Genomic DNA, 27,187 nt, shown 5'->3' on the forward strand with positions numbered 1-27,187 from the left:
TGCCGATGGGATTCTTCCTCTTGCTCAGAATAACCACCTGATAGGGCATAAATTCAGATTGAGGAAAGACAGATGTAGGATAGATGTGCGGAAATTTGCCTTTAGCCAGCAGGTAGTTGGTTGGTGGAACAGACTTCCATCCCTTGTTGTGGAAGTTGATAGCCTAAATAAATTTAAGGCTCAGCTGGACAGGTATTTCAAACGAACGGAGGAGGGGTGAAATGGAAGTGGTTTTTTTTTTTTTTTTTGGCTGATGCTTCATCAGCTTACTTTCTTGCATCATATGCCTCTAGTAATGCTAATTTGCTGGAAATCTTGCATAACACAGTATTTTTGAACTTTTGTGCTGTGAAAACCTTGCTATTATGTTAGATGTATTTTCAACTTTTCCATTCCTTTTTGTGAATCCCTGCTGTTGACTCGCTAGTTGTTATCGCATTTGTGATATTTTTCTAAAGCACATTTCTGGAAGTCACTACCATAAAACAATAAAAACGATTTGCAGTTTCCGGTTTATTGGTCTTTTCTGTTAGTGTAATCAATTATAAACGGGTAGTAAACTCGATCCTCTTGCATTTGCTATAGTACTGATAGCTGCAAAAAAAAAAAAAAGTCAGTGAACAGAAATATCAATTAGTATGTACATATTACAGTATGTATTAATTAAGCTATGTATGTAAGCGTAAATTTATTTTTATTTTGCTAACTGGAAAATATTCTTCCGATTTTCACGTATCATTTAAAGCTGGGTTTCACTGTATTTTGTTGGGAGATCCCTGGGTTAGGTTCTGTGCTATTGAACTTATGCTTGTTTGAGACCATAAAAAATAATTGTGATTTCGAAGAGTGCAGTTCGTGACTTTTAAAGAAAGCAGAAGGTACACGAAATCTGGATGCTGCAGAAGAGATTGTGTTTAGCAGCGACGAAGAGGAAGAAAATTAAATGAACGTACATTATCTCACATATAAGTATCACAATTTGTAAGGTAAGATGTTTGTTCAGTTATTACTATTTAAGTTACTACTATTATAAAAATAAAATTAAAATATTAAGTTATTACGTACTGTAAAAATTAAGTTTCCGATACTTATAAAAAAGGGCATATTTTTTAAGCTTTTGGAATGTAACCCCCCCCCCCTTTTTGTACTAGTTCTTAGTCTCATATAACATGGTTTCGCATTACACAAGATTTTGTATGAACCAAACTACCGTGTTATACGAGGGTTACCTGTGTGTGTGCGTGTGTGTGTGTGTGTGTGTGTGTGTGTGTGTGTCAATCACTGAATTCTGAAAAGAAAACTTCGTTTATTAAAGGATTCTAAAGGGTCTTCACAAAAATTACAGTTTCAGTTTTGTGATTATTAGTGTCCCAAGTTTTTAAAATAGAAATAGAAGGAGGGAATTTAATCTTACATTCTCTAGAATGTTGTGGATTGACTCTCAGAATTACTCTCTGTTATAACACATGAAAAAAATATTTTATACACTGAAATTCTGATTATCTTGAAGGTTGATTTTTTTTTTTTTTTTTTTTTTAATTTTCTGGATGCATTCCTCACTTAAAACAAACAGAACTATCATGGATTAAATGAAAGTGGCATATCCAGAATTAGAGATCCCTCTCTCATCACCCATACAATTGTGTAATGAAAGAATTTGAGAATTCCCTTTTTTTTTTTTTTTTTTTCTTTTTTTTTACTTCTATAAAAACAAAGTTTCTGTAAAAGCTACCAGAATAACTCCAAAGGTAATATCCAGTTTGTATTTTACAAAGTTATGCTTATTCAAGAGCATTATTACTTGTATACTGTAAAAGTATATTATATAGGAACGTATTCAGTGTTTCTCTGTAATCATTGTCACACTCAACTGCCTTTTACTGTTCTCAGAACAAGAGTGTTTATACCTTGGTAATAAAATTGTTGTGCTGTCCTTCAATCACTGTTTCAAAGTCTTCACAAGGGCATCATTGTCTGAAAATCTTGTGCCATGAATGTGATCCTTATTCATACAGATGAGATGGTTGTCCAGTAAATCAGGACTGTATGACAGATGGGTCAACACAGTTCACATTTCAATGGTTGATAGACTGGTCTAAAGCTAAGCTTTGTCATGGAGCAGCAAAACATCTTGGACTTGTGTGGTCAAAGTGGTATATAAAGTTGTGTCCAACTGGACATAACTCTTTTTTTCTCTCAGAAAAAAGTTGCCATCACCATGCTACTGGATGATGTAACCTTTAGCTTTTTTGACACAGTTAATGTGCACAGTGCCACTGAGTGAGTGAGTGAGTGAGTGAGTGAGTGTTTTTTAAAAATTGCATATAAACACGGCCATACATGGATTAAGGTTTATAAAGCCCTTCAATAAAACAAATGTGGGGATATAAAGGGTGTACCATGTATCAGTTACCGAGAAGAGTAAATTTCGAAAAGTAGTTTGAGTAATTCATTTAACTATCATAAATAACATTGCATAAATATAATATTAGAAAAATAATACGCGAATGAGGTGATGTTGAGTTTTAAATTGCAAATTAATTTTTGGTAAACTGACCATATGAGCCATACTGCATTTTCACTGGTAAGAGAAACAAGGACAAGGGGACACAAATATAAAATATTCAGAACAGAAAGACTGGAACTAATGAAATTTACCTCCAGATAGCATGTTGTTGTAGATAACTGAAATAAATTACCTTCCAAGTTGGCCAAGACAGAGATTTTTGGCAATGAATATTACGAAAATCTCTGTCTTGTCAGTGAATAATATATGTGATCAGGGATTTTCTATTATTGTTTTATTTTTTCTGGTCTGTACTGATGAAGTTTGCTTCCTTGCATCATTTAACTGTTTTAATACTGATGTTAACATTGATTGTGTATTCTTGTTACACGAAAAAAATGTTACCCAGCTTTTTATAGCACATTGTATATAAATTTTATATATGCTATAATTAATTTATAATAACGATTTCTATACATGGGTATATTTTTATTAGATTTTAAATATAAAATATTCTAATGCAGTAGTACAGAACAATATAACACACTACATTTTTATAGCTTGTGGCAGAGAATTTAATCCAAAATCACAATGAAGCAGATTATTTGTTGAACAGTGTTGTGATGGGGCTGCAGGAACTGGGAGAACATGAAGCTAACCAAGCCCTTCTTATTGGTTTAGGATTACAAATATATGAAATGCTGAGGCCACTATTTCCTGAAACTTCATCAGTTCTTTTAAAGATACCTGGATGCAAGGAAAATGATGTTAAGGTGAGTCAGATTGTCTGTTAAAATTTTAATTTTAAGGGACACATTTGACAATTTGAAGATTTTTATTTTGCCATTCTTTAAAAATAAAAATGAAATTATCACTAATATTTAGTGGATATGGTTACTTTCAAAGTATTCTCCTTACTCTATAAACTCATCCCAGTGTCTCTGACATGTCTAGAAACATTGCTGGAAATCATTAAATCATTATATAGAAGTTTTTTGGCCATAGTCCAATGATAAACATATAGAGCTGCAAATAAGGAGGTTGTAGGTTGGAGTTTTACACTGCCACAAAAAAAAAAACAAAAAACACAACCCATTGTGAAATTTTGCACTGAAAACCCAACTGTCTCCTCCTTAGTAATTCAATAGGTATACAGTCACAATGAATTTTTAAACTCTTCTGCCTTGGATATGTAGAGAATAAATGGAATAATGCTGTTGGATCACTCTGGTTCTCTTCAGTAGATTTAATGATTTAATTTGAGATCCTTTTGGTGTGCTGTGGGGTAGTAGTTGGACATTTCCAAAGATGAAAACTAATGGTCCTTCAAGGAGTTTTTAAGTTTTGGAAATATGAAGAAGGTTGCATGTGGAAAGCTTAGGTGAGTTATAATGCATGGTGTTTTTTTTTTTTTTTTTTTTAACGAAAGAGCTATGTAGTATTAGTAGTAGTAGTGGCATGTGATGCAAGAAAGCAAATGTATGAGCTTATGCAGCATCAGCCAAAAAAAAAAAAAAAATCACACCATTCCCTCCAAATGCCTGTCCAGTTCCTCCTTAAATTTATTCAACCTATCAACTTCCACAACGTCAGATGGAAGTTTGTTCCAGCAATTAACCACCCGCTGGCTAAAGGCAAATTTCCGCACATCTATTCTACATCTGTCTTTTCTTAATTTGAATTTATGCCCCCTTAGGTTCGTAATCTGAACAAGTGGAAGGATCCCATCAGAATTCAGCGTGCTCAACCCATTCAAGGCCTTATATACCTCAATCAGATCACCGCGCAGGTGCCTAGTCTCCAGCCACTGCAATTTGCAGAACTTAAGCCTCTCTTGGTAAGAGGATCCCTTCATTCCCCTCACCAATCTTGTTGCCCTTCTCTGTACACGCTCAAGTAAATCTACATCCTTCCTAAAATGAGGCCTCCAGACCTGTATGCAGTACTCAAGGCGTGGCCTGACCATTGCCTTATACAGAGGAATAATCACCTCCTTTTCCCTGCTAGCAAAATTCCTATATATCATTGACAAAACTCCATGACCTGCCCTGGCAGCCTGTCTGCATTGCTCAGAAAACTTCATATCTGCCTGCACAATTACTCTCAGGTATTTTTCATTTTCTACCACCTTAAGTGTAGTACCACACAGTTGGTACGTTTCTCTGGGGTTACTTCTACCCATATGTAGTACTTTGCATTTGTCAAGGTTAAACTTCAGTTGCCACTTCTTAGCCCATATGCCCAAATTATCTAGATCCTGTTGCAGTAGCACACTGCCATTACTGTCATTAACAACCCTGCCAACCTTTGTATCATCTGCAAACTTCGACATTAAGCCTGATATACCTTCATCAATATCATTGATAAATATACAAAACAACAGTGGACCTAACACCGAACCCTGTGGGACTCCACTAATAACATTAGTCCAAGAAGAGCAGCACCCATTGATTACCACCCTCTGTCTTCTAGCACTTAACCATCCTTTTATCCATTGTAGCAACTTACCCTTAATACCATCTGCTCCAATTTGTACAATAGTCTTCCATGCGCAACAGTGTCAAAAGCTTTCCTGAAATCCAAATATATGATATCAAAATTATTTTTCGCATCCAGTTCCTTTGTAACCACATCATAATATCCTATCAAATTTGTCAGACAAGACTTTCCCTTAACAAACCCATGCTGTGTCTGAATTATTGCTGCAGTCTTGTCTAGATGATCCTGCAATGCATCTTTAACCAGCGACTCCATTATTTTACCCGGAACAGAAGTTAAACTAACTGGTCTGTAATTACTCGTGTCACCCTTCGATCCCCCTTTGTGAATTGGGGATACATTTGCACATCTCCAGTCCGTGGGAACCTCCCCTGAGTCCAAGGATGCTCTCATAATTATGGCTAAGGGTTTGCTTAGTTGCTTTGCCACCTCCTTTAATATAACTGGATAGATCCCATCCACCCCAGGTGCTTTTCTTACGTTTAACTTCAACAATTTCTCTTCCACTTTGCTCTCAGTTATTACAAAATCATTAAGTATCCTGCTACAATTTGATAACCTTCTGCCATTTTCAAACCTTAATAATACCTATTAAGAAATATTGTTCAAGGTTTAGGCCTAAATGGTTGTCAAATGAACTAATGAGACTCGTAACAGAGAAGAAAAATGCATGGGATGCATATAAATTATCAAGCGACTCAGAAGCCTATGGCAGATATAAGTTAATCTGTAATCAGGTCACAAAGGAGGTTCGGCAGGCGAAGGCAGATTACGAGAAATCCTTGGCAAAAGATGCTAAGAAAAACAGCAAGGATTTCTTTACTTATATAAACTCTAAAAGGAAGGGGATGAATCTGATTGGTCCACTTGACATCGATGGTTCGACTGTTGATGATCCTGCTCAGATAGCAAGATCATCAAGATTCGGTATTTCTTAGAACAATCCACTGCCATAAATATTCCAGAACTTAAAAATAAAATGCTTATTAACCATTCATTATAGAGGGAACAAATTTGTAATGGACATCTACTGTGTAGTTTTTGAAAGATCATGCTGAACTAAACTTTACAATGAATTAATAATAATGTTAAAAGGAATGTTTCAACATATCTCTCCATGTTTTCTGGGATATAAAATTAAATTTAAAAGAAATGTACTGAAATATAAGATGCCTTTTAGTATTGTTATTATTAATTTTTGAAAGTTTATTTAAAATTAAACGGACTTTTAATGCAGAGTAACTGTCATTATTACAACTGCATTGGACAGTTTCTTTGATGATGAAAAAGATCGGCAAGGTACCGGAACAATTCAAAAGCCAAAATAACTTCCATAAATTCATTTTTGGCTATGTTTTGGGCATGGAAGAGACATCAGGATTTGCATATAATGTAAAAAAGGAGACCACACTAAGCTTCCAGTTATCACAACTAGTAGTAGGGAAAGGAAGCACTGATGGTCAAAAAAATGAATAATCCAAAATTCATTTTTAACTCGTACACATCAGTTTAGTTTTGATGAAACATACAGACAGATTAACATTTGTCTACAACATCAATAAAGTGTGTGAGAATAATTAGTGAGTATTAAATTTCTAGTAGATAAAATTAGACAGATTAACATTTTAATGCCGTGTCTTACTTTTGTCACACATATAAAAGGAATGGTCAAGATCAATTACAGTTGTTATTTCAATTAGTATATACCTTAATTGTAGAAAAAGAATAGTACAGCTGATAGCAGAATGTAATTTCCCTCCATTGCTTGAAAGAAACCATAAAACTAGACTGTTGTAAACAAGATTGATGGGTTCATGTGGGAGACCTATTTGTGGTTTTGTGACTCTGATAAATTCATCAAGTAATGTTTAAGAAAGAAATTGAAAATTGTGCACTGTAATCCTTATACCATCCATTATGTGGAAGGAAAAATAAATTGTTGGAAATGTATAACTATATGAAACCCTACCTACCTCATATATACAAACAATTTGTGTAATCCTGCCTTAAATTTGTTCGAACTAACCACTTCCACAACACCAGATTGGGAAGTCTGTTCCAACAGTTACTCTCTGGCTGTTGTACATCTGTTCTTCAACCATCCTTTTACAGTTTAAGTCTATATCCCCTTAAGTGTGCTGTAATTGTGAACATTATACAAACAGCAAATAAAAATGAAATGACTTTAGTTATTTGTATGATAATGATCAGTAAAATCCTAGTATCTCAGGTACTTGTGGCCACTGTCACTAAACAGGTTTTCTGTTATGCTGGGCTTCAGCCAGATTCCAGATTGCTACAGTGATGTAGAATTCAGTTTTCTTTATCAGTATTTTTATTTGCTGTCATGATCTGAGAAAGTCAAGTTGGTAAAAAAAGACACTCAATTAGCTACTTTCAATCCTTTGTTTGATTATGAAAGGGCATGCCAAATAAAATCTAACTTGAAGATTAAAAAGTGCCTCATCTGGAATAAGAATTTCAGTTCTTAATAATAACCATCATTATCTTGCTAATTATATAAAATCCCTGTACCTCCTATTGTCACACTTTAGCATGGAGAGTTAGTGTGGAAATTTAGCCACAGATTAGATAATTCCTATCTAATATGTTTAGTTTATGCAAAGCATGAGATGGAAAACCAGCATAATGTTTGAATATATTTTATTCATTGGTGAAACATTAATTTCACTTCATTTGTATCTTCTGAATCTGTCCAGATATCTGTTTTGTCATTTTTAGTGTAGAACAAAGAAGTTTGCCAAATTTATTCACAAGTTATGTGTTGGTGAAACAGATAGTTTTATTATTATTACTGGGAAACCAAACTTGCTGTGCAGGTTCAGATTTCCAGTGGGTTCAGTTATTCGTGAGCAGATATCTTTTCTGTTATCTACTCGCTAGCCACTAGCATGACTAAACCAAAGTGCTATCCCACATTTAAGAACAAATTAAAAACTTTAAATTATTATTTTATTGTATTTTATTTTTATTATTTTTTTTATTTATTTATTTATTCTATATTCAGGGTATGTTGTGGATCATTGGGTCAAAATTTGGAAACAATTTAGAAATGCATGCACAATAAAGTTGCTGAAGTGATTACTGGAAAATTTTGTTACATGCAGTTTGAATAACAGTAACTGTTCAGTCATGATTAGGAACAATTAATGAGAAACATATATGATTTGAGTTTGGTTACAAAAAGACCATCCAATCCCATCGGTTTGATTGACTTTGGGGAAACATTTTGTTGCAGCAGATTGCTGTGAATTTTTGTAACAGACAGTTTAAAGAAGTGCTATAGTAATTATAACGAATAACAATTTAACATGCAATTTTCATTGATCCCTTTATGTAGGCTTTTTGTTGTTGTTTTTGTATGCATATAGAAAAAAATTAAATGCAGGTTTTTCTTGTATACAGAATTTAGATGAAAAGATATTGCAGAATATTCCAGGAAAGATGATATCAGAAAAAAGAAAGAAAGATATGTTTAAAAAGATTGTCTCCGAAGTTATAGGAGTAAGTACATTTGCATGATATAGGGAAATAAGTAACATTATAGGTTGTAATTGCTATACCAGAATATTCTACAGCTAAGTAGTTCTTTTTTATAATATACTTGCATTTCTATTTACTCTGTTGCAATATCTGTTATTGGGGTAATGACAGAAATATCATCCTTATGAACTTCTCTATACATGAAATGGAAGAGTTCATTAAAGATTTAATTATGTTTTATCTGTGATGTTCAATACATACAGAGAAAACAGAACTCAGAAAATAAATCAATCCTCAGGTAAGCTACATATATCCAATATCTTTTTCAAGAGCAAATAATTAGGAGAAGTAAGCTAAAACATTTTAGAAAAACTGGACAGGTATATGAATTTATAGAAATCACAGTAAATATGGAGACACCATTACTCTTTGATACTAAAAGAAAGCTGTAGCCACATAGTGATAGTTTTGCATGCTTTCTGCACATATACAGTTTGCTCTACAATAAACATAAGCAAAGCCACTTAATGGCAGCTTTTGAAGCCCTTATCAATAAATTCATTAGACCATATTTAAAAAATATATGGCACATGCATACACTCCGGCGTAAAAGTTTGGAATCACAGTGTATGACAATAGGTTTCATTATTTTATTTTTTTTTTAATTAGCTATGCATTGTAAGGTTTAATATAAAAAGCAACACACTGCAAAATATTTTAAGACTTTATTAAGCATTGAAAAATTTACAGAAAAAAATATTGTAATGATTATTACAATTATACTGATTTTTCATCAGAATATTCTCTATGAGATTTTATCACTGCCTTACACAGATGTGGCATTCTGGCAATTCATTTTATAATACTGTCTTACTATTATAAAATTAATCCATTATTCCAACAGATTATCAGATTTGAAGGAGTGTTAAGAGAGCACTGTTATTCTTGTGGTGACTAATGTAAGTAGAAGGAATCCATTTTGTAGAGATGGGATACATTTGAAAAAGGTGGTTCATGAGATTTTGCCAGTTTCATCGGGGATATCTTAACATTCAGAGGAACTGTTAGAGAAAATGGATAATATTGGTACACATTTATCTGATATGAGTCAAAGTAATGCTTGCATATACCTCAAGAGCTCTTGTTTGTTGCTGCAAAAGCCAACATTGACAAGGTGTTCCGAGGGTAGAAATGCTTTAAACAAGCAATAGGCTAATGCTAGGGAAACGAGCTTAAATAACTTCAAGGGGTATGTCAAGATAGTAAACTATATAAAAACACATACTATTAACTATGTGTACAGTAAAGTCATCAATAAAATAAGCAAATTGAAACTCACAGTTAGCACAACTAAAGCTGACATAATAGGACTAATGGAAACATGGTGCAACCTGGAAATCAGGGATGGTGATTTTCAACATGGTATGTTACTAGTGGTCATCAATGTTTTTTTGTGGTGGGTCACTTTGTCAAATTGATCCTGAGTTTTCAGCTAAATTGGTCAGACCTATCTTTTTTCTGGTTCATAAAGATTTAATTTTTCATAGATTTTTCAAGTTAAATGTCTTGAGTTTAGTTTATAATAAACATTTTTCTCATGTAATGCATACCAATTTGAAAAATATTATAACAGTGTAACGTTACATAATTTGATTTTTAGAAAGAAACCGTAATTTCTCAAATAGGTTAATAAAATGTTCTTGTGGGTCATAGGTTAGGGACCACTGGTGTGTACAATGTATTTAGGAAGAAAAGGAAAGATAGAAGTGGTGATGGTGGGGTCATGTTTCTTATCAAAAGCAGCTCAAGTGCAGCAAAAGCTTTCCCAGAATTCAGAAATTATGCATACTAGTATACAGTATGTGGTGTAAGTTGGAAACAAAAGTATAATGAGAATGGGAGTAACCTCTATACCAGAAGATTGTGAACATTATGATAAGAGCCTCTATATATAAATGGAATGGGCAAGCAAATGGGAGGGAAACTCACTGTGGGTGGTGTTGTGTGAAGCCCCCCAGATAGTTTTCCGCTCTATAAGTGAAATTCACTTGCTATTTTACCTGTACATAATAAAGTGATACCTCTTTATAACAAAATTTTTGGCTGTAGCCTTGTTTAATGTTTTCTGTTTATTACAGCAGTGTTTCAAGTGATACTCAGAGAATCTTGAACTTAATCATAATTTAAAAACATAACGTAGTGGCACCCCTAAACTTACTGATTGAGAATCAGGTTGTCAGTGACTGTGTTCTATCACTGACATAACAGCTAACATTAGCAGAGAAAACATTCCCACTTGAAGTTTGCCACACATTAAAATTAACATAGCATGGTTTGATTGACTAAGCTGCTTGGAAATGCTCTCCAAGATTTGTTAAGGCTCATGTGTTAATGAAACCTGGAAATCAAGCCCATATTTGATCAGGATTGGTGAGATATTGACATTTCAAAAGGAAATGCTTTCTCTGATAATGACAAATTAAAAAGTTGCACATAAAAAGGTTTGAGATATCTTTGCAGAATTTAGTATTCTAAAAAGCAGTTTGTCAACGATTTTAAAAAAGACTATACATCATAAATTTTTTGAGACAACTGACTATAGTAGATGAATAAAACGGATAAATAAATACAAATAGAGTACACGAAGGAAGGGGGATAAAAACTGAATAAAACTGAAAAGTAAATAAAAATGCTAAAATAATAGGAACTTTCGGAGTAAATACAGTAACTTAAAAATAGTAAGGATGTTCACGTGTTAGGTCATATCACATTCTTAATACATCCAGTGCAGACAGAGGACAGTAAAAAGAAGGTAAAGCTGGAGGAATGAGGGAAGGGAAAGAACCATCAAAACATGTCAAGCATTTAATATTAACATATGAAGACTGCAATTCCTAGAAAATAGACTGAATCAGATTTCATTAAAAAAATGTACAGCAGTAAAAAACAAATTGCAGTGTACCATTGATTTCTTAACACAGTAGTCACAATGGTCAGTGTACAACTACAGAAGTGTACAATTACACATTTGAATTTGCTCTAGTTCTGTTTATACTTCAGTACACCCATTTAGGGTCAGTGGTTTTTATAACTTGAGATATTGACTTGAGATTTTCCTAGAATTTAACATATTTTGGGTATAATATCAGTTCAACATAACTGTATTTCGAGCTAACTTACCACTCAGCCATGATAGTGATATTGCTTACGTGTAATGGTGATAAACAAGATAAATTTGCTAGAGCACCACGCAAATGTTAATTCTGCTGAATTAGCATTAGTAGAGGCATATAATGCAAGAAAGCAAGCTTATACAGCATCAGCCAAAAAAAACTTCCCATTTCACCCATCCATTTGCTCCAAGTGTTTGTCTAGTTCTGGCTTGAATTTATTTAAGCTGTCAACTTCTACAATGACACATGGAAGTTTGTTCCAGCAATCAACCACCCACTGGCTAAAGGCAAATTTCTGCACATCTATTCTACAACTGTCTTTCCTCAGTTTGAATTTATATCCCCTCAGGCGATTAGTCTGGGCAAGAGGAAGAATCCCATCAGCATTGAGATTGCTCAAACCATTCAAGGCCTTATACACCTCAATCAGATCACCTCACAGATGCCTAGTCTCCAGACACCGTAATTTGCAGAACTTAAGCCTTTCTTCGTAAGAGCAACCCTTTGTTCCGTTCACTAATCTTGTTTCCCCTCTCTGTACTCATTCCATCAGCTCGACATACTTCCTAAAATGAGGCCTCCAGACCTGTATATGGTACTCAAGGTGTGGCCTGACCATTGCCTTATACAAGGGGATAATCACCTTCTTCCTGTATATCATTGACACAACAACATGAACTACTCTTGCAGACTGTCTGCACTGCTCAGAAAACTTCATATCTGAATTCACAATTACCCCCAGGTCAACTTTATATGGCACTATTATAAAGGTGGAGGAAGTGTATAATAAACAAAGTTAAGAATATATTATAGATAGAAACTGCAGTATTTATAACCACAAGTGTTTATAAGATAAAGACAGTTTCTATCTATAATATATTCTTAACTTTGTTTATTATACACTTCCTCCACCTTTATAATAGTGCCATATAAAGTTGCCCTTTGAAGAACTAAAATTATGGTCCCCCCTACAGTATACTCTGTTTAAAATCCTAAACTTTAATTAAAGTGTTTGCTTAGGATTAGAATAACATGAATTAATACCAGTATATGTACACTTTATTTACATACATGTTTTACACAAATATACATTGCTGCTCATCTTTTAAAACATAGATAAAAGATGGTAGCACATACTGGAAAATTCCAAGACAATTTATACATTATTGAATTAAACAACAGATCTAGATGTAATATATTATATGCAAAATTCATTTTATTTTATTTATTTATATTTTTTTTTTTTTCAGCAAAACATAGGACAGCATTTTAGGAGAGAAGTTAATATAAAAGATCTCCCACCATTGTTCCGTTTACCAAAACTAAAGATAGGAATGTTAGAAGATGAAGAACTAGGATTATGTACTCTTTTTAAATCAAATGAAAGTTCACATACTGATTTGTGACTGTGAATGCAAGTTTAAATGAAAATAATTGTGATACATATACAAAAGTGGATTAATTTTAAATTAAGATGTGCATATCCTTTTTTTATACAATTAATCAATACAATAATTTTAAAAAATAAGCAGCTCTGACAGTTGTACAAGTATAGTTGTTGAAAAATTTTGTAAGATATTAAGAATTTGTTAAATATGAATAATGTGCACTTAAAATTATATATATATGTATTTTTTTTTTTTTTTTTTTTTTGTTATTATTAAGTTAAGTCTCAGAACATTATTGTTCTTGAAACTGTAATCATATCTTTTGAGAAAACAATGTGGGAACAAAACCTTTAGGACTTATATCCAGAAATATCATGCTCTGAAAAATTTATGTAGGTAGAACATTAATAATCCAGCATTCCAAAAGATAACAGCCACCAATAGCCATCAAGATATCAAAATATTACAATTTTATAACTGTGGATATGGATAGACACTTAAACTTGATCCAAAACAATAAATTTCCATAGGAACTTGGAACTTTGTCAAGAAAATCAACTTGTACAAGCACCGGATCAGAGATTAAAAGATCATAATATGAAATAGCAGTAAACCGAGTGCCATTCGAAATGCCCATCCAAAAAATCCTTGCATAAATTGCTCAAGGCAGCTTCAAAGAGCATAAAATTGTACCCAAAATATAGTGTTGTATATATGTGTATATAATTATGATTGCTTTTTTTTATGTATATTTTATACTTATTACATTTAGAAGATACTGAATTACCTTGCAGGCTGTCCTCGATTTACATGATATGATTCTGAAAACCATCGTTATATTGAAATTATGTAACTGAGATTCTGTTTTTTCGTAGTCTTAATATGGTGGGGGGATTTGTGATTTTTTGGGAATAAAAATATAGTTACAGTGCACAGAAAGGACACAATGTATAACTTATGCATCTAGGTTTTCTTTTAGCTTCATAGCTTCCTTGTATCAGTGAGTAAAGTTTTCCAGTCATTTCATGTGCTTTATGTTGGGGTCATTCTATGCTAGTTTCCTTAGCTTTGTCAAAAAGGGAGAGGAAGTCAGTATTTGTGGATACCTGCTTAGGAGACAATTTTCTTCAGCACTTAAAAACAAAGTTACTTAGTATCTTTAAGAGTATTGTGCACTGCAGAACAGCTGTTACATATGCAGATATAAATTGTTCTACCAGCTGTTCCCTACCCCTCTATATGAAATTGCATATAATTGAGTTTGCATGTGTCGAGGACTTACTGTATTGGTGTCGTATAACTCAATCATGTATTGTTTTACCTTGCAATAAAGGCTTGATTTAAACTTGCAGTATATAAAATTGTCACACTGCACATCATGAAAAAATTATTACTGGTTGTTATTAAATGCTATTCTGATCACTACTGAAACAAAGGTTGCATTTAAACCATGCAACAGTGCTGATGCATACTTAATAGTTTTTTTAAGTGAAATGAAGGTAAAAATTTTTTAAGTAGACAAAAGACAGCCTGTGTAAATGATAACTAACTGTAAATCATCAGTTCATCAAAAATGAATTGTTCAGTTTTAAAAAACTAATAAGAAATTTTTAAAATATTTCATCTGAAATACTTTCCAAAATTTAAAATAATCATAAATACATGAAGTTCATTAAAATTACTTATAGTTGTCACCAAAGGTGAATTGTTTTTGTTTTTATTTCTGAAAACAACAAAAAAAATTTCATATGCTTTTGCGTATGTGCAGCTGAATAAATGGAATCTTGTAGGGCCAATTTTGTGAAAGAGTGGTTTTATTTTTTATTTATTTTATTTTATTTTTTTTTTCACACTAGCTCAGAATTTTTAACCACCTAAAACTTGGATAGAGTAGAAATACAGGATTTTCTATCAGAGTTTTAGTTCACTGTACCTTCTGTACTTTTTTAATGTTTATAATGTTGCCAATTGTGTAATATACAGTGTAAGGCAGGATACACTTTTATTATTTTTTTAAGTTCTTTGGAAAACTGTATCGAAACATAATATAAACTAAACATACTTTTCTATATGGCAATAAAAAAAAAATTCGTGGCCTTACAGAAAGGTATTTTAAACTTCAAAATGGTTCTTTAGCTTCGGTGCACAAAAGCAACGTTTTTGGTACATCGAATTTTAAAACTTTTGCTCAGTTTTTGCAACTTCTTTAGGTTATCACTGTTTTTAAGTTCTCTATAGCATGAGGTTTTCTGGAAACAGGTGCTTTAAATAATTCCCAAAAATAGAGTAGAAATACAGGATTTTCTATCAGAGTTTTAGTTCACTGTACCTTCTGTACTTTTTTAATGTTTATAATGTTGCCAATTGTGTAATATACAGTGTAAGGCAGGATACACTTTTATTATTTTTTTAAGTTCTTTGGAAAACTGTATCGAAACATAATATAAACTAAACATACTTTTCTATATGGCAATAAAAAAAAAAATTCGTGGCCTTACAGAAAGGTATTTTAAACTTCAAAATGGTTCTTTAGCTTCGGTGCACAAAAGCAACGTTTTTGGTACATCGAATTTTAAAACTTTTGCTCAGTTTTTGCAACTTCTTTAGGTTATCACTGTTTTTAAGTTCTCTATAGCATGAGGTTTTCTGGAAACAGGTGCTTTAAATAATTCCCAAAAAAAAAAAATAATTTAATTAAATCTGATGACCTGGACAGCTGCTATAGGACCATAACACCTGATCCACTTGTTTGGTAATTTTTCATATAGGAATTTCCTAATTTAGGAATGTGCATGAGCATCATCTATTATGAAAAAGAGGTCTTTCTCTTCAATTTTAGGAAAAGCTAAATCTAACAACATTGATAAGTAGCTGTCTCAAATAACATTTCTTTGGGGTGAGGGATCACCTCACAGCAAATTCTAACTCAAATAACTTTGGATGTTAGAGTTCTCAATGACCCAATAAACACAATTGTGTCAGTTAACACTGCCAATCTTGAAAATTGCTTCATCAGACCAAAATTTACCCAAGTTTTCGTTCATAAAATTTTCATTATTTTTGCATATATGGAGAAACTTCAGCAAATTCAACTGTCCTAGCTGATATACCAATTCTAAACCATTTAAAATTCTTGCTGAGGTGTTTGTTTTGTGGGTATTTTTAACTCATTTGAAAGTCTTCTTTTGGATTTTGGGGAGTTTGATCCAGAGCTTGCCTAACACATGTAGCATTGTCATCTGTTCAGGCTGAACCTGGTCTTCTGCCTCTAGGAAATTAGAAACACTTTGTCTCCTCAAAACAATAGATTATTTGATAACAGCATGTTTTGAGGGTAATGGAGTTTGACTGCTTAGACCATTCTCTCGGATATCACATATGAATGTTTGTAATAACAATAACTGGTGTGAAATGGAAGGACAGCAGTCAACTGTGCTACCTGCAGTAGTTTCATTTCTTATAATCACTCAGCAGTTTCACTTCTGATATGGGAACAAGTTAAGTAGCCTTTTTGTTAATGGTGAGTCCTTAAAAGTTTGTGATTGAATGACCCACCATTAACAAAAAGGCTACTTAACTTGTTCCCATGTCAGAAGTGAAACTGCTGAGACTTATGATAAAAAAAAACGTAAAATTTGAAATAAAATAGACACCAACAACAAAAACGTTGGATGAAAAGTTTAGAAGTTCTTTGTCACAACAGAATTTTACAAAAATATCCATGATTTGCATACCTATATAATCACAGAAAGTATGAACCAGAGCTGTGGTGCCCAATACATTCTACGTTGATATCAATATTTGTAAAATAATAAGAGAAGTTAACCGCAATATAGTACGTAGAACACTTCCCGTATGACACTCTCCAGAAATTAAAACGAAAAAATCGAAAAACTTACATTAGAGTAACAAATAGTTTAAAAAATAATTAAAAATCAATTTAACACAATTCGTTTTGCAATTTTTTCGTTAAATTCTTTTAATTAATTTTCTTATTTTTAATTGCGTTAAATTGATTTTTAATTATTTTTTAAACTATTTGTTACTCTAATGTAAGTATTTTGTTTTAATTTCTGGAGAGTATCATACGGAAGTGTTCTACGTACTATATTGATGTTAACTTCTCTTATTATTTTACAAATAATCACAGAAAAGATCAGCTGACCCAGATCTGGTTCTGTTTTTGGTAGAGTAGAACCAAAATAGGAGATCGGGTCAAAAAGTATTTGGACTGCTATGGTATAGCAAAAAATAAACATGTGGAGGTAGGTGACTTAATCCCCTTTGAAAAAGTGGGGGAATGTCCAATCTATTATGAAAAAAAGGTGTGCCACCTTTTTTTCCATAACACATTAGACATGCCCACTTTTAAAAGCACTTCCTGGAATGCCAAACCATTGTATTACTCTATTCTTTGTGCATCATCAAATCTGCATCATTTCAGAGTTTTTTGCAATCTAGGGGAGAAAAAGGTTATATGAAGCCATGTATGATGAACACAGGAGTTTCTGGATTATTCACAGTTGAGAAAACAAGGTGTATTGTGAAAAAGCATGACATATTTAGACACGCACATCTCATCCTTACCTCAATGTATTAAACAGTTCACTCACTTCAGGCAGTTATTTTCAGCCAATAATGAAGACATGTTTGCTTTAAAATCAGAAAAACTGAAAATGAAACATCTGATCTTAAAACAGCATATGGGTTCTCCACAATGGGTCATCCACAACTTTTTGACAAGCACTGTCATTTAAAAGAGGGTAGTTTATTGGAAGTGATCTGCGAGCTAGACAACCCTCAACTTTAACAAATGATGAAGTTGTGTCTCAAATGCAGACTTTGTAAGAAATAACCAGATTAACTGTTCATGAAATTGCTGAAGAAATGTGCATCTCCATCAGATCACATCATTCCATTTTAAAACTTTGAGCATACGATGTGTATAAAGTCTGTGCTGAACAATGTGAACACACCATCAAGTTGCTTCTGATTTGTTTGAATATGAGATTAGCAAGATATTTTTTAAATGTATAACTAGAGCCGAAATGTGGATTTACATGTATGATCCCAAAACTAGATTGCTGACATTTTTTACTATGAGGATCCAAAATTGGGTCACTATAGGAACTTGGTAACATTGATTACCTAAATAGATAAGTGATAAGTGATTAGCTAAATAAATTTTTTGCAACAATGTTTATGTAAGCATATTCTTTTAAATTTGATAGTACTACTGACCTACCTAATAATTATTGGGAACTAGGCAACTGGTAATCACCAAAAGTGGATTCATAGAGAAATTATCATATGGCATGTAAAAGCATGAGAGGCTCTTGTGACTTAACCCGTGATAAAAAAGAAAGCAGCAGGACGTACGAAACCTCTTATCCAATTATGTGTGCAAATGTCTTTTTGGCATACAAATGCCAGTTTTCTGTACTAATTTCACTCCTGGTTAATTCCAAGAGTGAAAAAATACAGAAAACTGGCATTTTGCAATTCAAAAATAATTAAGAAAGCAATTTGGCACTTGTATCGGCAATTATATTTGTCTTTAAGAATTTATGCAAACAAGGATGACATCTTTTAATGCTCTTGCAAATTTTAGCTATATGGCTGGTTGTGCTTGCATGAGCAGATGACCAGTATGACATCACTTTAGAACAGCTGAGAGCAAAGAGAGAAAATGCCCAGTGAGAGTACAGCTGAAAAAATGTACGATTAAATAAATCTGTGATTATTCCCTTCCATAAACAATAACTTACTAACATTTGCAAACAATTATTATTTAATTCCACACGACCGTCAGTTGTGGAATAAGTTATGACAGCAAAAATGAAACTTGGTGTGCTTTGTTTTTGTGCTGAAAACTGATTGAATTTCTCCATATTACATTATTAAAATCAAAATGTCATGTAAATTGATAGACTGCACTTACCTTATTATAATTCTTACTTAAGAAGAATAGTTAATCGTTTTATCTTTTAGTCGTAAATGTTTACAGATGTAAATAAGTTTAATTGCTAACTTAATATTCATTGAAATGTGCTTCTCAAAAACTGTCCAACTACTCCTCTCTAAAATCCATCACCTCTCAGTCCCAAGGGTACCAGATTTAAAAGTTTACAATATTTACAGGCCTATATTTTTTAACCTCTGTGGCAAGGAAAATTATAAAATCCCTAATTAAGAATGCAATACACAGTCATTGTATAGAAATGGCATGTATTTACCAAACAAACAACATGTTTATTAAAAACATTGTTTCTAGATATACCCATTAATAATTACTTTAAACATTAATTGAAACTACTTCCGACTTCACTCACAGCATACATTTAGCTCATTCAACCCTCTAATTTGCACACCACCACCAATACAGGCAAAACAACATGTTTTGGTTGTATTAGAGCTTAGTGAGAAATTTGAGTGGCCAAACTAGAAGGTGCAGTAATTCATGTGTTTGAGTTGACCATGGCTATATCCCATGTGAGTGCTAGATATGGTGCTGTTTTTGTATTTCTGTCTTGTAAAGATAGAGAAATACAAGAACATCACCTTTTATCCTGTGTGGCTGTCCCAGAGTATAAACTGAAAAGTTATTTTTTTTTTATAAGAACATTTTCCATGAGCTAAGCTTGTCTACAGTAGCTGTTTATATAGCGTGAGCCAAAAGTCGCAAAGGGGTTGTAATGCATATAAGTTTTTCAAAATTGAGTAAAAACAAGAAATAAAATAAATGTGAATTTATTTAATGGAATAATTATTAAAACTAATTATGAAAAATTATATCACTTAAGTGACCATTTTTAGCTTCACCAAAACATGCGCTTTTGAGTGCATTTAACATCACATTTCTTAAAACAGGTTCTAAACCATCAATTTCATCTCGTATGTTCTTTAATGCCTCTACAGTTGCTGGTTTTTGTTCACATAAACATGTTCCTTGAGACAGCGCCAAAGGAAGAAATCTGGGGCTCATAAATCAGGCAAATGTAGAGGCGAATTAAATGCAAAATTTTTTGAGATTATGAGTTGGCCAAAAATTGATCTTTAAAAGGTCCATAGTCTCTTGAGCAGTGTGTGTTGTTGCGCCATGTTGTTGGATTGCCTACAAGCTCTGGACATGATTTCTAACCATGGCCCCAGTATCAGTCGGCATTTATGTTGACAGCAGCACCATCTTCAAAGAGGTACAGACCAATGATCCTTTTGGACCTAACACTACACCAAACTATACAGCAAAATGGGTATGTTTTGGTGCTGGTGAACTATTTTTGGATTACTGATACCTAAGAATCTGCAGTATTGCTTATTGATGAAACCATTTAAGTGAAAATGATCCTTGTCGCTCATGTTTGTGAATGAATTTGTTTTCTCTAGCCAATTCTGCATATTGTAAGCTACAAACCCAATCTATTGGCTTCAATTCATGCACAAATTGGAGCTTGTATCAGAATAGGTGTAAGCAGTTTCTCAAAATGTGCCTCAGTAATCCCAATTGACATGTTCATTTTGTAGTGGATATTTGCATATTGTCTTCAGTACAGCTCCTTCGTAGCAAATCAGCTACAGACCCCTGTTTGTGGAATCATGCAATGAGAACGAATCATGGTTTCTGTTGGTGATCTAACTTTATATACTGCATTCATTTTAATAATAGAGCATTGGTTTGCAGAATAAAATTTGGCGATCTTGGTACATTGCTCAACCATGTAAGTCTCCATTAGTAAATTCCAAGGACTTTTTTTATCTGCTACAAAAAAAATTTTAAATCTATTATTGGAAAAAGTTACAAATTTTTAAAACAGCTTTGTGACTTTTAACCCTCCCTGAAGCATTCAAGAGGTCTAAATTGGAGATTATTTGGTCCTTAATATAATAACAGTAACTCACCAAATAATTTTATTACAATATCAGTGACATTCAGAAACTTAAGTTCCCTTTCTTTTGTTATCGATGTATTATAATTATTTAAGGAACGTTTTGAGCCCTTCTGTGTCAGAGCCAGGGCACGTTACATCTAGTGCCCCTTTTGCACAACCCTATAGTGATTATTTTGACAGCTGGGGGAGTTTCGTGTTACCTAGAACAAAAAGAATGAATTAGGTAGTGTAAATATTGCAGTATAGTTCAGGCAAGTTCAAATTATTGTTTCTTAAATGAATGAATAATTATTATATCTCTGTAATTATATTTAGCTTTATATAGAATTATGAATAGATACACCATGAAATTGAATATAAGCCCTTTGAATATAACCGAGATGTGTATTAAAATAAAAATTATTGGATTTCTGTTAACTATCACTGTTTTTAGGTTCCAAGTTGTCACATGAATGAATTTACTGAGGCTAGCAGACACTATACATTTGCGAATGCAGATAAATGTTCTCCTTTAGCGATTTACATGGTTACTAATTTTCATATATTATAAAGTCTTTGATTTTGAAAGCATATTCATATCTGAAATGTACCCCCCTCCCCTTACCAAACTGGTATATATTATGCCTGGATTGTGAAAATGACCAGTTCACGAAATGGGGATATTTTTGTCCAATCCATGAATTGGTCTCTCCTCCTATCCATTTTCATGAACTGGGCAAAATTTTGATTGCACCTTGCCCATTTTGTGAACTGTCTGTTTAATATCAAATAATAATATGGATAATAATTTGAAGAAAATATATGAGAATGCTACCTCTTTATTAGACTATACAAAGACAGTAGCAAATTTAAAATTTAGAAAGGAGTTCGACAAGGAGACACAATATCTCCAAAACTGTTTATTACTGCTGTCCTTGAGGAAGCTTTCAGAAGATTAGACTGGTCGCAGAAGGGAGTCAATGTGAACGGAGAGTACCTAAACCATTTACGATTTGCAGATGACATTGTGATCATAAGCCATGATCCCACAGAATTAGAGGACAATCTTAATCAGTTATGCAGAGTTAGTAAGGATTTTGGACTAAAGATGAATATAGGTAAAACAAAAGTAATGATGAACAAGTATGCCACAGAAAGGGATATAATCATTGAAGGAGCAGTAATTGAAAAGGTTGATTCATATACTTATCTGGAACAAGTCATTAGCTGTAATAATGATAAATGGCTGAAAGTCAAGAGAAGAATAGATTTTGGATGGATAGCATTCAGGAAATATAGTCACATACTGAGAAGCAATATACCAATTTGTCTGAAATGTATAATAATGAACCAGTGTATACTCCCCACCATGACCTGGAAGCAGGGGGCGTTCCGAGGGTATGTAGCACCCAGGTGCCAATTGAAATCTGGCATCCCCCTTTAAAATTTTCTTCATATGTGTATGTAAGTTTCAGATGTCCCTTTAACGTTGACATCCAGGTGCAGTACACCCTCAGGCCTGCTCCTGCATGGAAGTGAAACTTGGGCACTCACCAAAAGAATAGAAGAGAAGCTGAGAACTACACAGCGAATAATGGAACGAATAATATTAGGAATCAGGCTGTTAGATAAGAAGAGAAACGTATTATGCAGTAAACTTTTAGCGATTTACATGGTTACTAATTTTCATATATTATAAAGTCTTTGATTTTGATTTTGATTTTACAAAAAAGCTCGAAGATATGATGACAGATGGACTAAGAAAATAACAGAATAGTACCCAGGAGGAGCTAGAAGAAAACATGGAAGACAACAACAGAGATGGTCAGATGAAATTCACGAGTTCATGGGTAATAAATGGATGGCCATTACACAAAACAGAAGGAACTGGAAAGTTTCTGGAGAGACCTTCATCCTGCAGTAGAAATTAAAATGGCTGATGATGATGATGATGAATAACATGGATAAACATGCCTTAGAGTATACAAACTGTTTATTGCCTGAACCACCACAAAAGGTGTTTAGTTATAAAATATTAAATAAAATAAAAAGTTATATTTACGGCTATTCGGGAGGGATTCAAACAAAAACAAAAAAAAAAGTTTGGTCGGCCTGTAGGACTACTATTCGGGAGGAATTCAAGTGGAAAAACACACACGTTAATGGTGTGGTGTTTTTTTTTTTTTTTTTTTGGTTTTTTTTTCCGCTTGAATCGCTTCTGAATAGTCGTATAACCAACCTAACCTTTTTCTTTTTAGACTTTTATCAATTAGTAGTCTAGCAAACACATTCAAACACACTGTATAGACTTCCAGGTTTATCTATGGAAAAAGGGAATAAACGCAGCCAATAAAAAAATATTGACGGTAGGAAGAGCAGTGCTTGCAAATCACTGTTCTTGTCACAACTTGTCTCAATGATGTAACAGTATACCGTATTCACAAATACATACCGTTACTATTAAAACCAGTCCTCTATAACAGGGCTTCCAAACTACTGAGATCTGTGGATCCCTACACATATTGCTTGATACCCCTTCTGAACGTTTTGCTGAACCCAGTTTGGGAAACACTGCTCTATAAGAAAAAATCTAGGAAAGTCTTTCAGCAACGTGCCAGTTCATGAATTGGACAGAACTGGCCACTTTGTGAACTGGGTGAGTTTTTTTTTTTTTTCCCAGTTCATGAAATGGGTAAGAGGAGAGACCAATTCACAGATTGGACAAAAATTTTCCTATTTCATGAACAGGTCAATTGCACAATCGGCGAGTAACATATACATTACATTTCGGATTGTAAAAGCTCAGCAAAGGGATTTGTGTCAATTTTGATTCAATAAAAGAAAATAAGCAATGATATTATAATAGTTAGAATATATTAGTTCAGGGTTTCTCAAACTGTAATCGGTGGAGATGCTTCAGGGAGTCCACGAATAACGTTTGAAATTTGTTATTGATATTCAGAAACGAAAAAAGAATTGGAGCATGGAAAGAATATTGTTAAACGTGGGGATCCGCAAAAACATTTTCAAGCTAAAAAGGAACCTTAAAAGTCACTAAAGTTTGAGAACCGCTGCATTATGTGAACTCTAATTATAAAGAGTAGGAGCAGTGGCGAAACTATCATATTGCCATGTTCGCTACCTCGGGAGGAGGAGGCCGACGGCCAGGAGCGGATTAAGGTCGGTTGAGGCCCCGGGCACAGAAGAAAATATTGGGCCCCTTAAAAAAAAGAGAGACAGGGAAAATAAAAATACATGTTAACCATTTTTTTTAAATAAATAAAAAATATTATGTACTATTAATGTTTTATTTCCAATAAAATTTGAATATAATATATGTATAATATAATTAATAATAGCATAATAATAACACAAAGTTTGAACTAATATTTTCAACTAATTTGTTGGGGTTTTGCGTGGGCCCTTCAGAAGTCAGGGCCCAGAGCGCGCGCCCGGTATGCCCGCCGTTAAATCCGCCTCTGCCAACGGCTGATTTAGAACGGTTGCTAAAGATTACGATTGGGCAGGATTTATAGTTTCGCCACTGGATAGAAGTGAACTGGAGGGTTTAGAAGTAAAAAAATTTAGTAAACAATTTGTTATGAAACTTAAATTTGATATATCGAATTTCATTTTTGGCGTAGTATGGTTATGAATTGTGGAATATTTATTATTATTTATTATTAGCCATATGGTGCAAGGAAGCCAGAGGCTTATGCTGCACCAACCAAAAAAAAAAATTGAGTTACTCTGAGAGAGAGAGAGAAGTAGAAGAGAATCACCAAGAGTGATGATGATATCCGGCTCAGGATCCTGGATGTGCCAAGCCCATACTCACCAGATATGAGTCCCTGGGGTTACTGAAAGTCTACTTTCAATTTAATAACCAATATAATCTCAAGATTTACTCTAGTTACATTAGCATTGTTGATAGTTTCTTGAAACCCTTGTGGGTAGCACTGTTGGAATGATCGCCATCTCCCCACACCGGGTGGAAAAGACCTGCGTTCGAGTTACGTCGATGATGGGAAGAATATTTATGGGCCTTTGTCACAACGTGGCTGAGTTAGTCGGTCTCATGCGAGGGTAGCATGGTTTTTCCTCCCGGAAACGCGGGTTTTTCGTCCATCAAAAAGAAAACAGCCCTCAGAACACACGCAATTTATAGACATGGAGTAATATGGCCCTAGTCGCTGATGCTAACGAAAAAATCCTACTACTTGAGTTAAACTTATGCAAGCAGGAATATTGAACTCTACAATATGGAAACGTTAATCCTATTTATTATGAGATTTTTGGACCAGTATTTAAGTACTGTATTCTAAACATAGTTAGTATTGCAGTAATAACGGTTCTGTTAACTTTTAAGAAAAATAACTGTTTTAGCAATTTTTTTTTTTTTTTTAATTCTTTTATAATGCTCTACTAAAACCACTCTTGGCACATAAAATAGTATATTTTATATTGAAATTAACTATAGTATTAATTAGGAACCATTTCTAATAATGAAAATAACTTTAGTTAACTGTATGATTAGCTTCTAATGCTTTACAAAACCCGATTAATGATGCAATTTTCTTGAGGCAAAAAAAAAAAAAAACTTTGTAGCAATAACAGTTTAAAAGTTCGAACTTCACCTTTTTCGAGTAACATCGTAGTACTCCATTAAGGCTTATTCTTCTCTCTTTATTTCAAGAAGTTATTACACTGTAAGGAAAATGTGTTAATTCACTGACTTTATTCCCAGATATTCTGTTTATCCAATTGCAAGAGGAATTAACTTGGCCATTCCCATCCTAGACGCAGGAGAATCTGTTACTTTTGTCTTGATATTCAGTTGAGATTTAAAACAGCATTTACATTTCTTCTCGTTACACCATGCCGCTTTCTTATGCGCCCAGGCCATAAGCTCCATGTCACCCCACGTAGGACCAAACACATATTTCAACAAAAGATTATTAGTACTACGTGCCCATTCCACTATTTGTTCAGTCTCTATAGTAAACCACTCATTCAAACGTTTATGAGTAACTCCTACTGCTTTGGCCAATGTTCCAGTTACGTGTACATCATCCACCCAGAAGTACGGGAAATGATTAGAAACTTTAGCGAGTTTGTCAGCTGCTTTGGGAGTCATCACATATGCCCATCCAGAACAGTACTTTTCAAATATTTCTTGAAAATATTCCTTTTTGGACACATACCACTTACTTGTTGGATCTCGGACAACAGGCATGTTGTTCTGTATGTAGCAAGCGAAATCTTTATCTAATCTTGATTTACTCTCATTGGGATATCTGTTGTGAAGAAGAGTCACTAACTGGAAAATATCAACAAATATATCGTCGTCCATCTTTAGAACAAACTGGGCTTGTTTACAATACGTGGAAATCCATTTGAGCCCCATTACATGCTTGTATGTAAGGTTTCTATAAGCATCTATGAAGTTACCTTGCACTATATCCCTGTTTGCTTCGCTCTCTATGTTAATCGCGTTCTGTAAACGATGATCTGCAACCTTGGCTAGCAAAAATACCGTCCTGATTAACTCTCCATTCACTTCGACTCTCCCCCATGTCTTCCTTATAACATCCCGATTGTGGAAATGAAGGGGAGCAGAATGAATGAGGATGACTAGAAATATATCACTTTTTCCACACACAGGGTTATTGATGAGATACTTAAAGTCTTCTAGGTCGATCAACCTGTCATTAGGATAAAGCCAGTGCCTGGACACAATTGGAGGTCTACAAGATTTTCGACCACATCTATCATGGAACTTTCCTTTTGAATGTATGAAGTGAACGGTGGTCCAGGTACATATCGCTGTTACCATAGTAACCACAACAAACAAGTAACCGGAAGTAACGTATCTTCGTTTCTTAAAACACATGAAATATTTTTTAGGTGTTTAACTTTTTATGCAAAAGATTCTTATAAAAACATTTCTATAGAAATTCTACCACAATCTTGCTTCAGTAAAGATTTAGTTCTTACATGATGCACATATCAATTAAAACAACAAAATCATTGCACAAGTGTTTTCTTTTTGTTTCCTGTAACTGTGACTACGATACACTGTTAAAAACGGAATGGACTTACTAGTGAAAGTACAGAAACCGCAGATCGTTCCACTTCTCCCAAGGAAATTTGCTTCTTGATGCATAACTAACTAGAAACTTTCCCCATCATTTATCACCATCAACTGGGTTTACCTAGTTGTGCAACAAACAGGTTTCGTTACTACGT

At 33.6% G+C, this 27,187-nt stretch overlaps 2 protein-coding genes across 3 annotated transcripts in view; one reads left to right on the plus strand and one right to left on the minus strand.

Moving 5' to 3' along the window:
• The window catches only part of Ranbp21 (exportin-5-like protein Ranbp21), a 246,751-nt gene extending 233,663 nt beyond the window's left edge, over positions 1-13,088 (plus strand). The window contains exons 31-33 of the mRNA XM_090376372.1: positions 3,067-3,279; positions 8,432-8,530; positions 12,933-13,088. Coding sequence (XP_090232498.1) covers positions 3,067-3,279; positions 8,432-8,530; positions 12,933-13,088 — 468 coding nt within the window. The remainder of the gene's footprint in view (positions 1-3,066; positions 3,280-8,431; positions 8,531-12,932) is intronic.
• On the minus strand, positions 544-26,827 carry LOC150084864 (beta-1,3-galactosyltransferase 5-like). 2 transcript variants are annotated; one of them, XM_090376663.1, is made up of 2 exons: positions 25,576-26,827; positions 544-594 (listed from the first exon to the last, which is right to left on the minus strand). In XM_090376663.1, exon 1 carries the CDS (start codon positions 26,772-26,774, stop codon positions 25,695-25,697), a length of 1,080 nt encoding a protein of 359 aa, XP_090232789.1. In that variant the 5' UTR covers positions 26,775-26,827; the 3' UTR covers positions 544-594; positions 25,576-25,694. The 2 variants fall into 2 exon arrangements, with proteins under 2 accessions (XP_090232789.1, XP_090232787.1); XM_090376661.1 differs by lacking the exon at positions 544-594 and adding an exon at positions 21,049-21,159.
• Between the last annotated feature and the right edge of the window lie 360 nt (positions 26,828-27,187).

This window comes from Mastigoproctus giganteus, chromosome 6 (assembly GCF_048544385.1).
Source record: "Mastigoproctus giganteus isolate SK-2022 chromosome 6, ASM4854438v1, whole genome shotgun sequence".
Lineage (NCBI taxonomy): Eukaryota > Metazoa > Arthropoda > Arachnida > Uropygi > Thelyphonidae > Mastigoproctus > Mastigoproctus giganteus.

Coding starts and splice junctions, on each gene's coding strand:
- LOC150084864 (XM_090376663.1), bottom strand. CDS start 26,774: ATGGTAACAGCGATATGTACCTGGACCACCGTTCACTTCATACATTCA.